This window comes from Lithobates pipiens, unplaced genomic scaffold, assembly GCF_037356315.1.
Source record: "Lithobates pipiens isolate NorthernLeopardFrog02 unplaced genomic scaffold, aLitPip1_a1.2 Scaffold_18, whole genome shotgun sequence".
In the NCBI taxonomy this organism is placed as follows: Eukaryota; Metazoa; Chordata; class Amphibia; order Anura; family Ranidae; genus Lithobates; species Lithobates pipiens.
Genome location: NW_027507758.1, coordinates 263,529,935 through 263,544,304, shown reverse-complemented (window position 1 = coordinate 263,544,304; position 14,370 = coordinate 263,529,935). Strand labels below are relative to the sequence as shown.

The 14,370-nt window shown below is 39.1% G+C and overlaps 1 protein-coding gene across 6 annotated transcripts in view; it reads left to right on the top strand.

The window, feature by feature from the left end:
- LAMA2 (laminin subunit alpha 2) overlaps positions 1–14,370 on the top strand; it is a 1,237,914-nt gene that overhangs the window by 746,346 nt on the left and 477,198 nt on the right. For all 6 annotated transcript variants that reach the window (XM_077486899.1, XM_077486900.1, XM_077486895.1 and 3 more), the window contains one exon: positions 5,945–6,031. In XM_077486899.1, coding sequence (XP_077343025.1) covers positions 5,945–6,031 — 87 coding nt within the window. The remainder of the gene's footprint in view (positions 1–5,944; positions 6,032–14,370) is intronic.

Sequence of the window (14,370 nt, the reverse complement as noted above, 5' to 3'; positions counted from 1 at the left end):
CACTTTTTTGTTGCCAATAGTTTTTTCCTCAAACTTACTTATACAAACAATGACAAAACTAGCAGATTAAATGAATAATAAATGGTTCATAAAATGTTACACTAGAAGAGCAAACATTTGTTTTTCATTATCGAGGCTGTCAAATACAATCCAGACAGCGCTGCAAGAGAGTTCTGACTTTCTTTATCAGTGAAAAGGACAGCTGTTGGTCCCTTGTGTACATCACAAAGTAGCCAAATCAAATTAAGGTGTTTATATCATCCAGATATAAAAATCCCATTTATCGCTGAATGGTTAATGAATTGCTGTAAATAAAATGCAAAATAAAATACTCTGCGGGGGCTAACGCAGAAATTTGGCAAGGGAAGCACTAGTGATGTTACTTACCAAAGCCTTTATTTATTGCACATATAGGTACCCCATAAAATATAAATTACTTTATATGAATGTTAAATTTGAGTCCAAAAATAATTGCTGGATAAAAAATTTAAATGTTACTGAGTTTATTATATAATGTGGCAGAAAAGAATACAGGAACAAAGGTGGAGTTGTTGCCTATAGTGGCAAATGATGTGTCTATCTGAAAATAAAATGAGGAATCTTATTGGTCTTCTTTCTACAGTTTTTAAATCGCCCCAAAGGGGGAAAATGCCTGAACAAAGGTAAAACTCATTTTGAAAAGTTACCCGTGCAATAACAAATGACCTTTTGTCTGCCAATAAATAGATGTGTCTTTGTTGCTCCTAACTACCATCAGATCCCCTTTTTTTTAATTTGGCATGTGTCTTGGAGTCATGGAAGGGAAAACATTCACAACAAAACACTATTTTCAGGCACTATAATGGAGAAGAAAACCTATGTGCTATCACTTTAAATTATTAAGAGAGGATATCAATAAGATTCAAGCAGCTGCTCACATTGATTCCATGTGTCCCCACATACAGTTGCAATAAAAATTATGTGAACCCCTTTGGAATGATATGACTTTCTGCACAAATTGGTCATAAAATGTGATCTGATCTTCATCTAAGTCACAACAATAGACAATCACAGTCTGCTTAAAGTGGAAGTAAACCCATGGATTTAAACAGTTAAAAAAAAAGGCATGCCGGGAATGCTAACTGCACATTGGCTGTGCTCTCAGCCAAACTATCAAACCATCCGATGGCTGGTGTCATAACGAATCACATGTGCAGCACCAAAGCAGTTGAAGATTAAACAGAGTCAAACATGGCAGCTTCCTTGGCTGAAAATGATAGGGGAGTTTACTTACACTTTAAACTAATAACACACAAAGAATTAAATGTTACCATGTTTTTATTGAACACACCATGTAAACATTCACAGCGCAGGTGGAAAAAAGTATGTGAACCCTTGGATTTAATAACTGGTTGAACCTCCTTTGGCAGCAATAACTTCAACCAACCGTTTCCTGTAGTGGCAGATCAGACATACACAACGGTCAGGAGTAATTCTTGAACATTCCTCTTTACAGAACTGTAAAGCAATATTCTTGGGATGCTTTGGGACTTTCTTGAGGTCATGCCACAGCATCTCAATTGGGTTGAGGTCAGGACTCTGACTGAGCCACTCCAGAAGGCGTATTTTCTACTGTTTAAAACATTCTGTTGATTTACTTCTATGCTTTGGGTCGTTGTCCTGTTGCAACACCCGTCTTCTGTGGAGCTTCAGCTGGTGGACAGATGGCCTTAAGTTCTCCTGCAAAATGTCTTGATAAACTTGAGAATTAATTTTTCCTTTGATGATAACAATCCGTCCAGGCCTTGACGCAGCATAGCAACCCCAAACTATGATGCCCCCACCACCATACTTCACAGTTGGGATGAGGTTTTGATGTTGGTGTGCAGTGCCTCTTTTTCTCCACACATAGTGTTGTGTGTTTCTTCCAAACAACTCAACCTTGGTTTCATCTGTCCACAGAATATTTTGCCAGTACTGCTGTGGAACATCCAGGTGCTCTTGTGCAAACTGTAAACATGCAGCAATATTTTTTTTTGGACAGCAGTGGCTTCCTCTGTGGTATCCTCCCATGAAATCCATTGTTGTTTAGTGTTTTACGTATCGTAGATTCTCTAACAGGGATGTTAGCATATGCCAGAGACTTTTTTAAGTCTTTAGCTGACAGTCTAGGATTCTTCTTCACCTCATTGAGCAGTCTGTGCTGTGCTCTTGCAGTCATCTTTACAGGACACCCACTTCTAGGGAGAGTAGCAGCAGTGCTGAACTTTCTCTATTTATAGACAATTTGTCTTACCGTGGACTGATGAACAGCAAGGCTTTTGGAGATACTTTTATAACTCTTTCCAGCTTTATGCAAGTCAACAATTCTTAATCGTAGGTCTTCTGAGAGCTCTTTTGTGTGAGGCATCATTCACATCAGACAATGCTTCTTGTAAAAAGCAAACCCAGAACTGGTGTGTGTTTTTTTTAGGGCAGGGCAGCTGTAACCAACACCTCCAATCTCATCTCATTGATTGGATCCCAATTGGCTGACACCTCACTCCAATTAGCTCTTGGAGATGGTGTGTTCAATAAAAACATGGTAACATTTAATTCTTTGTGTGTTATTAGTTTAAGCAGACTGTGATTGTCTATTGTTGTGACTTAGATGAAGATCAGATCACATTTTATGACCAATTTGTGCAGAAATCCATATAATTTAAAAAGGGTTCCCATACTTTTTATTGCAACTGTATATCGATAAATATTCAATGTTGTAGTGGGGCGTTTGCTTAGATATATGTACCACACTGAAGAATTCTATATCCTGCTACTAGGTAAATACATCAAATCAATATTTCATCTCTATATATATATATATATATATATATATATATATATATATATATACATACAGTGTAAGTAAAAGTCCTCAACAAGTATTAAATAAATACATGTACCATCAATTTATAAATATATACTGTGAATAAGCAACAAACATGCTCCTAAAAATATGTGGAATATTTTTCTATTGTCAACCCTGCTGGAGGCCGATATCATTATTCTAGTCCTGTAAAAGTACCAAAGCTATATGCAATGTGACAAATAATTGCATAAAAATAAAGGTAATTAATCCCATATCTCAAGTTCTAGTGTCTGTGACCACAATTTTTAAAAGTTCTTATATAGAATATCCAATATACAGTAGGTGAACTCCTTAAGTCATGCATTTTTCAAAACTTTATATATCCACCACATTGTGCTCCACCCCTGTGCTAAAGAGGCTGCTCACTTCCAGTATAGACCCGTACTCTCATAAAGGCCAGAAATGCTTGATATAGGTATCCTCCTGGGTACCTGGATCTCTTGTGCATTTCGCCATGTACCTCTACTCTTGCTCCTCTCCACCATATATCCTGCAGTGGTGATCATATAAGATCATAGAAAAAAAACCTTCCCATAGTGTAAAACTGCACCAACACTTTTATTAGAAACAACAGTAATACACTCACGTTTCAATAAAAAACACCCATGTGTGGGTGTGAATGGTTTTTACACAGTATAGTGTCTTGCATGTAGACCTTCGTTCATGTCCGTGACATGGTAGTGACCTCACCCAGCTCCTCCCAACGCCTGTATTAGAGTGCCCTCACTCTGGATGAAGGAGCAACAAAGGCACCTTTGGACAGCAACATTGTCAGTCATGGGAGGGGTTAAAAGACACTAACAAATTGAAGCCAAACTCCAGCTAACACTTTATCAGCAGTTACAGAAACAGTTTTGTTGCTTTTGGGATAAAGGTTTTATATGGAAAAAATAAAAGCTGACCATTATATGCACCCCTGTCAGTGGCAAATAGTTTGTCTTAAACCATCAAACTGCTAATTCTGCAGTCTGTTAAAAAAAACAGCATGTGTATCACCAAGTGAAAATACAAGGAAAAAAAAGGCACAAAAAAAACAAATGCAGCCAAACATCTAAGAACAGGTCAGCTGCAATATAATAAATGTTTGCTTTTGGGTTTAATACAGCTTTAACCTGTAACTAAATCCACATCACTAAAACCAGTTGTTCTGTATATGCAGTAAAGCATGCTTATTATACTCAATGTAGAACCCAAAGGGTTAATCCTCTGGGTTGTGTAAAAAGTATGTTTGATCCTGTATGCACAGATCCTCATCTTCTTCCACTGACTCCAGAACAGGTCCAGATAAGGCAGAGTAAATGGAGTCAGGCTGAACGTGCTCAGTTTGGTGTGTATGTTTTTTTTTTTTTTTTTGGGAGAGTGCATGTGATCAGCACAGGGCCAATCAAGACTGTCTATACAGAGGATCAGGGCTTCTGTATCCTGATAGGACAGCCAGTGCAGTGTGAAAATTCCTCCTACAAGCTTTAACCAGGCACTGATAAAAGTCACAAGGCTACCATATACTGCTGATAAGAAAAGGTATTTAGCAGTTTAGCAGTTTATATTTACTAAAATAATTGCATTTCCATGTCCTGTGTACCGTGGGAGACCAGGTATAGAGAATGCAGGGTCCTGGGTTTAGAAACACTTTAAGTTCTTGGGTCTTCACATATTCTGTAGCCATTATGAGGGGTTTCCATTTCCCTACTGGATGATTTATCTATTTATATTATGAAGGGTTGCAGCAGGTGGAGATATAACAGGAAAGAGTGCATAAGAACAAAAACACTTAGCCCTTGTACACACGGTCGGACATTCTGACAACGAAATCCATCGGATTTCGTCTGATGGATTTTGTCCAAAACTTGTGTTGCATACACACGGTCGGATAAAGTTGTCGGAAAATCCGATCGTACGTAGCATGACGACGTTATTTAGTTACAACTGGACTACGTTCAGGCTAGTAGCCAATAGCTTTGGTCTAGGAATTTGATCTGAGCATGCGTGGCACTTTGTCTGATCGGAATTCTCTACACACAATCGGAAAAAGTCAGATCGGATCATGTTGTCGGAAAGTTTTATAGCCCAGCTCTAAAACTTTGTCCATCGGATATTCTGACGGAAACAGTCCGATGGAGCCCACACACAGCCGGATTATCTGACAACACGGTCCGATCGAACATTTTCCGTCGGAATGTCTGACCGTGTGTACAAGGGCTTAGCTGGACAGCAACAGAGTCTGGAGTTGTGGCAATGGCATCTCGCTATTGTATTAAAGAAATATAACCTAACAGGAGTAGCACTTTAAAAAATGTACAGTGTTAATATATAATCAGATAAAGGAACAGGTTTGAAATATTTGCAGAACAGGTAAAGGGCCTGTAAACACAAATAATATATTTGGAATTCAGTTTTTAGAAATCAGTTAGAATTAATCCTGGTCCTCTGCTAATTTGGTGAAAGCTTCTCTCTGGTTGCTGTGGGTTCCCAAATCCTATTTTTGTGCTTTTGCAATATAGGTCAATATAGGTTCATATGAACAAGGTGATGATATTTAAGTATTTGTAAATGCATATAAAAGTATTGTTTTTATTGTTTTCTGTATGTAGGCATGATAATAATTTGTGAAAATGTTAACCTTAAACAGGACTGAGAATATTTGGGAATATTTTGATTACTAATAATACCATTGTTCCCTTTTATAAAGACTCAGCTGCATAGTAAGATGCAGTATATTTTGGCAATGGCCTGCAGGGCACAGACAAGCAGCTGTACATTCCTGCTTATTCACTGGTGAACAGGATCTGTGACAGTCTAAAGTAAGCCCCATCATAACATGCCATTGGGATACTGCCACTCTCTATACTATATCCAGTGTCGGCAGAAATAGTAGAGCCATTCCACTGACTATTGGCTGGAGCCGAGGCTAAATGTGTGTGTCTGAAGCAGATAGGGTATTCCTGGGTCTCCATGTCTCTAGAGTAATGACTGCTGAAGAATACCTGCAATTATGTTGTTAAATCTAGTTTTTTTTGTTTGCTTTTTTCACAATTTGGCCTTCTGTCAACAACAAAGCTTTAGCCCAACATGCCACCTGGACCAAACTCATGGATTAATTTGTGATGAATGTCCTCTTGGATACACAGGACCACGCTGTGAACGGTAAGAACATTTTGAATTATTGGGATATATTTCTAAAGCAATGAATGTGACATTCCCCAAACATTCACTGTAGATGTATCTTACTGGTACATGTATTTTAAATTATAGTGACTGATTTACCTATAGTGAATATTGAGTGAACATTCGCCATTTTATAAATATTCCTTTTGCTTCAATTCAATGCTTACATTGTACCTACTTATGTACACAATTGGGCTGATTTATTAGAACTGGATTAATGAAGAATTAGAAAAAGCACAATTAAACATTTCCCTTTGGGATAAATAAAGTATTCTGAATCTGAATCTAAATCTAAAAATCTGTAACAAGTATGCAATATAAGCATGTGTAATGTACTGTACATTTACAATATATTGGGGTTTATTTTCTAAACCTGGAGAGTGTAAAATCTGATGCAGCTCTGCATAGAAACCAATCAGCTTCCAGGTTTTTCTGTCAAAGCTTAATTGAACAAGCAGACGCTAGAAGCTGATTGGCTGCCATGCACAGTTGCACCAGATTTTACACTCTCCAGGTTTAGTAAATAAGCCCCAATATATTGTAAATGTACAGTACATTACACATGCTTATATTGCATATGTATTACAGATTTTTACATTTAGATTCAGATTCAGAATACTTTATTTATCGCAAAGGGAAATTTTTAATTCATTGCACTTTTTCTTATTCTTCATTAAACTTCAATATACAACATAGTAAACAAATTTCCAACATAGCTAAACTTGAATGTATTTTCATTATCTACACCAAAACAAAGGTTTGTTAGTTGTAAATGAGCAAGTGCAGTAGATTTTCAGTAACGGTATATATGTTTTGGTGAACTGTCAAAGGCATTAATATTCAGGGGGACATTCACTTCTAAATTTTAAGTGCTGTATCTAGAATATATTCTTTGCATTGAATCAAAATATGCCAGAGTATGTTTGGCAGTTTTTTACTGGCCTTGAATAATGAAAAAAAAAAAAAAAGATGATATTTAAAGTGCAGCAAGCCATCCAATGGATGTTTCATCTTCTAGAGCCAGGCTATCAAAAAGTAAGTCTCGATTGGCTGCTGTGACTTGCTGCACTTTACTCCTTGCCTTAGTAATTAAATATATGACATATTTCTTATTTATAACTCTCATCTTTCATTTACCATATACACACACAGATATATATATATATACACACACACACACACACACACACACACACACACACACACACACACACACACACACACACACACACACACACACACACACACACACACACACACGTAAAATCCTACAACCTGATTTCATATTGTCTTATGAACATTTGTATACTAATGCAAGTACAATGTAAATATAAAACCATTGCTACATGTTACATTTTGGTTTTGGTTTGGAGTAGAACATATTTTAAGCTTATTCTAACTTTAGACTTTACATGCTCAAAAGCAACAGCTGAAATACACATCTCCAGAGATCACATTTCAGTTGCAAACCTCTTATGGTAAAGTGTTACAAATGGAACAACTGGATTATGAAGTCAGTTAACACAAGCAGAATTCTGTACGGTTTCTATCTGTATATATTTGTTTGTACATACACTAATATGTTGGTAACAGGTTCTCTTCAGGCGGACAGTAAGGGGGTCTCGTGACAGAGGCTACAAGGGTGGAGCCATATATTTTATTGCTCATTTTCTAATATAAAATTGAAACGGGGCACAGACTTAATGAACCTATTATAGTACTCTTTTATTTTGTATGTCAGATATATGGGTCTCATGGTAACCTTTCAGAATCGTTGTTCTGGTAAGTGTGCCTCCCATAGCATTTTTCCATAACAATGTGCATTTTTCATAGCCTTATAGCGCTTTGATGTCTAGGCTTCATATCCCTTTCACTGTTACTAGTTACATGCAGGTCTTATAGCAGTCTTTCGGTAAGGTTCTGGTACCAATGCAATTAATTGGTTATGTAAAATGTGCTGTTATAGCCTACTTTCAGAAAGTGTGCACTTCCCATAGTTTTCATATTTACCTTCCTTCCCACTATGCAACATTCACAAGATCTTTCACTGGCACCAGCATCATTGTTTGGTCATCTTCCAGGTTTGGCACCTTTGGCCAAGATGATGCAACTTCCACTGATGGGAGTCAATTCATCCTGGCACCAAGGCTGCAATGAATTATTGGTTGTAAACACGCTCAGCTCATTGTACTTTCTAAAGAAGTTTGCAAGTAGGCAGGTAAGATGCTTGTATTGCTGAAGAGTCTTAATAAGTTTCTCTTGAGTAAAGAACAGTTGTAACCACTGTCAAGTTTGTTTTGCCATCCCCAATAAGATTTCCCTTCACTTCCTGTCCAATAAACTAAAGGAAGCGAGGGGAAATTAACCCATACTGAGGGAGTTTCTAGTTGTCACCAGGGTCACTAGAACTATTGTACCCATTGGAAGATTTCCCCTCTATTACTGTTCTGGGAACAACCCAAAATGTGGGATTTATTATCACTTTCAATGATAATGGTAATGGTAAACATGACAAATTTGCCTTCAGCTATACTTTAACTCTCTTATAGCCCTCCCTTTGAATACATCTCTTACAAGTATGCCTGATTTATTAACCACTTGCCGACTGGGCTACAGCCAAAAGACGGCTACGGTGCGGTCGGCTTATTCTGGGAGGACGTCTGTGGGATATTCTCACAGAATCTTGCTCTCACGCATCACGGATCACGGTAAATGGCCGCCGGTAGAGGCTGTTTACCATCAACTGGAAGGGAGCGATTGCTTGTAAACAATCTGTGTCATGACACCAGTTCCTCCCTCCCCTCTCTGTATCGATCTGTACAGTGCGAGGGGAGAGGGGGAGAGATTGTTTTTGTAGCAGCGCAATCTGCAATACTCTTTTTTTTTTTTTTACTGAATTTTTAATTTGTCTTTTTTGTTTTATAGCACAAACAATAAGATTAAATACCACCAACAGATACTGCTATTTGTGTGAAAAAACGGACAAAAATGTCATATGGGTACAGTGTTGCATGACTGAGTAATTGTCATTCAAAGTGTGATAGCACCGAAAACTGAAAATCAGTCTGGTTAGGAAGGGGGTTTAAGTGCCCAGTGGAAAATTTTATCATTTAAAAAAAAAGAAAGTCCCTTCAAGAGCTATGGGTGGAACAGACGCTTTGATGAATGATATGGAGATGGGTGAGGGCCATCTTCCCCTCACTTGTCTCCATACCAAGCCAGCAAGAGGACGCGATCGCCTCCGGTAAGCGGCAGAAGGCACTGGAGTGCGGCGGGAGGGGTGCCCTTCTCCCGCCACTGATAAACGTGATCTCATGGCGAATCTGCCACAGAGACCACTTTTATCTGAAAGTAGATTGCCCACTGAAGAAGAGGATACTAGGGTTATGGCAGCTAGTTGCTGCCATAACAACAATATTCCTATTCAAATTAGCGACGTAAAACGACAGCGAGCGGCCCTTAAGTGGTTAAACTTGTGCATATGTAAACATGTGAATATCATACCAGGAAATATACACGACATCCATCATAAACGAAATATAATCCATAAAAATACATAATTAGACACCCGACATTCAAATGGATCCCACCGTGTGCTGAAAAAGTAGAAAACACCATTTGGGAGATTTTCATTCACTTCCTGTCCCACCTGACAGGTGTTCTAATCTCTCTATATAGTATCCAAACAAAAAAAAAGTTTTGACTTTAGATATACTTTAACCTAAGAATAATAATAAAAAAAAAAAAAGCTAATGTGACAATCACTCATATTTCTTTCTAAGCTTGCCATAGATGGAGCGATTTTCTTTCCAGCAACCCATTGTAAAAATGGAAAACTGGTGGGGAACGCAGTCATTGTGTTCTCCCGGCAGAGAGGCAGAGGGAGCCTTTCCCGTCATCAGAACACAGTGATTATTGCTAGTATCTATAATAGTCCCTATGGATAATCACATGTAAAATCTAACAGGCTGGTTGTACCCAAGCTGATCAATCTATCAACTTGGGTACATTCAGCCTTCTCATGCATGCTTCATTTTTTTATTGGTTTAGCAGGGACAGAATGGGATTCAAGCCATCTATTGCTGGCTTAAGTAATCAAACATGTGGATGCCAAGCACAGTGGCAGGTCAAAACCGATATATTGTGCAGGCAAAAAAATACCTGTAAGCAGTGTTATCCAATGGAAAAAGGCAGCATACGTTATATAGGGATATCTATAATACGTGTGTTGTAGCTTAAAATCATAATCTACGTGAAGATATGAACATTTAAATGCCCATAAACACTATGAGGGTTATTTACTAAAGGAAAATCCACTTTGCACTACAAGTGCACTTGGAAGTAAAGTCTCTGTAGATCCGAGGGGGACATGAAGGAAAATAAAAAACAGCATTTTAGCTTGCACATGATTGGATGATAAAATCAGCAGAGCTTTCCCTCATTTCAGATCTACCCCTTATATTTAGAGCGACTGCACTTCCAAGTTAACTTTCAAGTACACTTGCAGTGCAAAGTGGATTTGCCTTTGATAAATAACCCCCAATGCAAAATAACAAAATAATAAGAAACAAGTCCTTGCAACCGATTGGGTAGCAAGTGAAAGTCCTGTAATCATAAATTTCTACAGGAAGCAATCATCTATTTAACTTCTTTCTGTCACCATGTGTGCATTTGTGATGCATGTTTTTCTCACTTTATAAATGTGCTCCACCAACTAATATAAGGGGGGTAACTCACCAGATATTTTTGGGCCACCAGGACCCTTATGTGGTTAGTCCTAAGGTTAGTGTATACTTGGCATCCACTTACTTTGTTCTTACATCCAATATCACCAGCAGGGAAGTCCTGGAATGAAAAAAAAACAAAAAAACAATAGCGCGATAATCGTGCAATATATTTATTTAAAATAATTTCTAGTTAAAAACAAATGCCAATGCACTTACATTGCCATTGCCATAAAGCTACATAGTTACATAGTTAGTCAGGTTGAAAAAAGACACAATTCCATCCAGTTCAACAAAAAAAAAAAAAGCGGCACCCAGTATACAACGCCTGAGGCTTAGAAGTTATAATCCTCGCCACTCGTCTCTGTGAGTCTCTGTGAGCCAGCGTGTGTTCCACCTTAGTAGTCGGACGTGACCTCAATGCATTTCACTGGAAAGATATCATCAGGAAGATTTCCCAAGAGGAGCCACTGACAGAAATAGAAATCTGAGTGTTCTAATCTCTCTGTACAGTATCCAAACAAAAAAAAAAGTTTTGACTTTAGATAACCTAAAAAAATAAAAAATTCTTGCTAAAGCCTGCCATAGAATCCTCGCTGCTCGTCTCTGTGAGCCGACCTGTGTTCCACCTTAGTAGTCGGACGTGACTTCAGCAAGGCCCGGAAGTTCCGTCACTACTAAGACATCAATGCATTTCACTGGATAGGCATCATCAGGAAGATTTCCTGATGACACCTTTTCTGTGAAATGCATTGAGGTCTTAGTAGTGGCGGAACTTCTGGGCCTTGCTGACGTCATGTTCGACTCAAGTGGAACAAACTCTAGCTCACAGAGCATTGGGTATTGCAATATTCATATCTTCAAATATTGATGTCAGAAGTTTATTGACTAGCACTATTAGTAATTGAACATAAGGAGGGCCATTTTGCTTATCTATAGGGTTATTTATAACTTGTATTCCAAGCATCAATAAATTAAGTCATGCAAAAGATGAAATTCATAGTTCTGGTAATACATAAGATACATACCCAGTGCTGTATCTTGGCCTAGGCCGACAAGGCCCAAGCCTAGGTTGGCACTTTGCGGGGGAAGGGCGTCAAAAAAGCTGCCCCCCTGCTAGGGTGACCACATGTCCCAGAATCAAACTGACACAGAGCAGTCTGGAATGCAGGTAACTGGGGAAGACTGAGCCACTGTAGCTCTACTGTTCAATGGTTGCTAGAGCCATCTGACATCTAGCAACCAGTGATGTCACAGCCGCCACTCCCTGGCCCTCCCCAGCATTCAAAGTGGAGGAAGATTCCACTTCTAAACTTCCTCTTCCTCTGCGCCTGGTGCTCGTGGGGCCCAAAGCAGCTGTCAAGTTGAGCCCCTTGTCATGGAGAGTCCCGCCATTCTGGTGGTGGTGGGGCGCAGGGCAGCAGAGCTAAATCTGTCAATCCAGCGCTGACAGCAGCAAGCGGGCAGCCCGGAAGGCTGTGGGGTAGGCGAGCAGCACCAGCACAGGGCTGGCTAGAGCCAAGAGCCTGGGAGGGAGAAGATCTCCACTGCCATCCTGACCTGAGCAGCTGCAGCATCCCTGGAGCCCCACAGAGCCTGAACTCCTTCTACAACCTCCTCTCTGCTCCCAGCCATGACATCAATAGGAAGGCAGGCTAACCGAGGGCCCAGAGGACGAGGATGGGTGGGAGATAGGTGCACAGTAGGGACTGCAGGCAAGGCTAGAGGGTCTCTTTCACTCCCCTCTCATTCTTATTCACTTATTTTTACTAGTAATGGTGGCAATCAGCGACTTATAGTGGGACTGCGATATTGCGGCAGAAAAATCGGACACCTAACTAACACTTTTGACACTTTTTGACTTTATTACAATGATCAGTACTAAATAATGCACTGTCACTGCACTAATGACACTGGCAGGGAAGGGGTTAATATCAGGGGCGATCAAAGAGTTAAATGTGTGCCTAGGGGGTGTTTACTAACTGGGGGAGGTGCTTTTACTGCTTCACAGTAACACAGGATCCATGTCTCCTGTATTTGCAGGGTGACAGTAAGCCTTGTTTACAGGGAGACTGTCATTCTGCCAGAGTACCATACAATTAGCGGGCCCACAGGACCTGCTGATCAGCTGTGTAAAATCGCAGTGGGAGTGAGCCGCCGGTGACACACGCTTGCGCCCAAAACCCGGAAGTGCAGAATCACATATATATAAGTGATTCTACACACAGCTGTCACTCTAGCAGAGAAACTGCTATAGGGCGGTCGTAAAGAGCTTAAACAGGAAGGGGTGGGGCGCCCAATTTTAATCTTGCCTAGGGCAGCACAAAACCAAAGCTAATCATTGTGCAGGAAATGAGGCATACACACCATAACCAACCATATTTATTAGTAAATACACTGTATGTATAGTATGCTTTAGCCTGTTTAAGCATGCCCATGCACATCACAGGCGTATAGTAAATACTATGAGGATATGATGATTCTGGTTTACCTGTGAGAAGTGGCTTGTAACCTTAATTTACTGTACTTTTGCATCTCATGATTGTGAAGGAATTTCTAGCACACATAGTTTTCTATTTTTATTAACTAACTGGTGTTATTCTGACTGGCATTTCAATGTAATGACTCTTTATAGAATGTCATTTTAATATTTGTTTGAATGCAAACTGCTTAATTTGTCATCTGCAGGGTCAATTTTTTTACAGAATACAATCAGTTTGCCTTGTGAATGCAATATTTGAGACAAAACAGGTTTGATGCAGAGCTGGCAGAGCGCTTTGCATATTTGCAACAGGTGTGACTGTAAAGATCAATGGAGTGGCAAAGCAAACTCTGCATTTTTAATTTCAGAAAGCAATATATTAAAAAAATCACATTGTCTCACCTGAGAGCAAAAAAGTGACTTTGAAATTCATTAAAACAAACCCGTATTAGCTACAGGAAATAAAAAAAAGTGAGAAGGCAGCAAACTAAAGCATAAAGCCCAACTCCAGGAAAAAAAAAATCTTTTTTTTGAATAAAATGAGGAAGAATTGGAGCTTCTGTTTTATTTTTATCGCCCTTTCTCCATTGAGGGGGATTTACTTTCTCCGCCTGCTAATTTAAGCCACGTACACACGATCAGACTTTCCGATGGGAACTGTTCGATGACAGGCTGTTGGCGGTAAATCCGACTGTGTGTATGCTCCATCGGACAATTGTTGTTGGATTTTCCACAGACAAATGTTGGCTAGAAGGTTTTAAAATTTTCCACGAACAAATGTGTGTTGTCGGATTTTCCAAGCGTGTGTACACAAGTCTGTCAGACGAAAGTACAAATACTCATGCTCGGAAGTAAGGATGAGCCTGAAGCGGTCTGTCTTGTAAACTAGAGTTCGTAAAGCAGAATTAACATTTGTGACGTGACAAATTACGAAATCTCGAAATACAGCGCACATACTCTTGTTCTTTAATGGGATAATAACGAAGCAGCTTTGCTGGTGATACTGATGGAGTTATTGCAAACGAATTTTCAAAAGCTTTTTTTTTTCTACTGATATCAAGAATAATATTATTATGCTTATTTATTTATTTATTTATTTTTTGTTGGCAAGT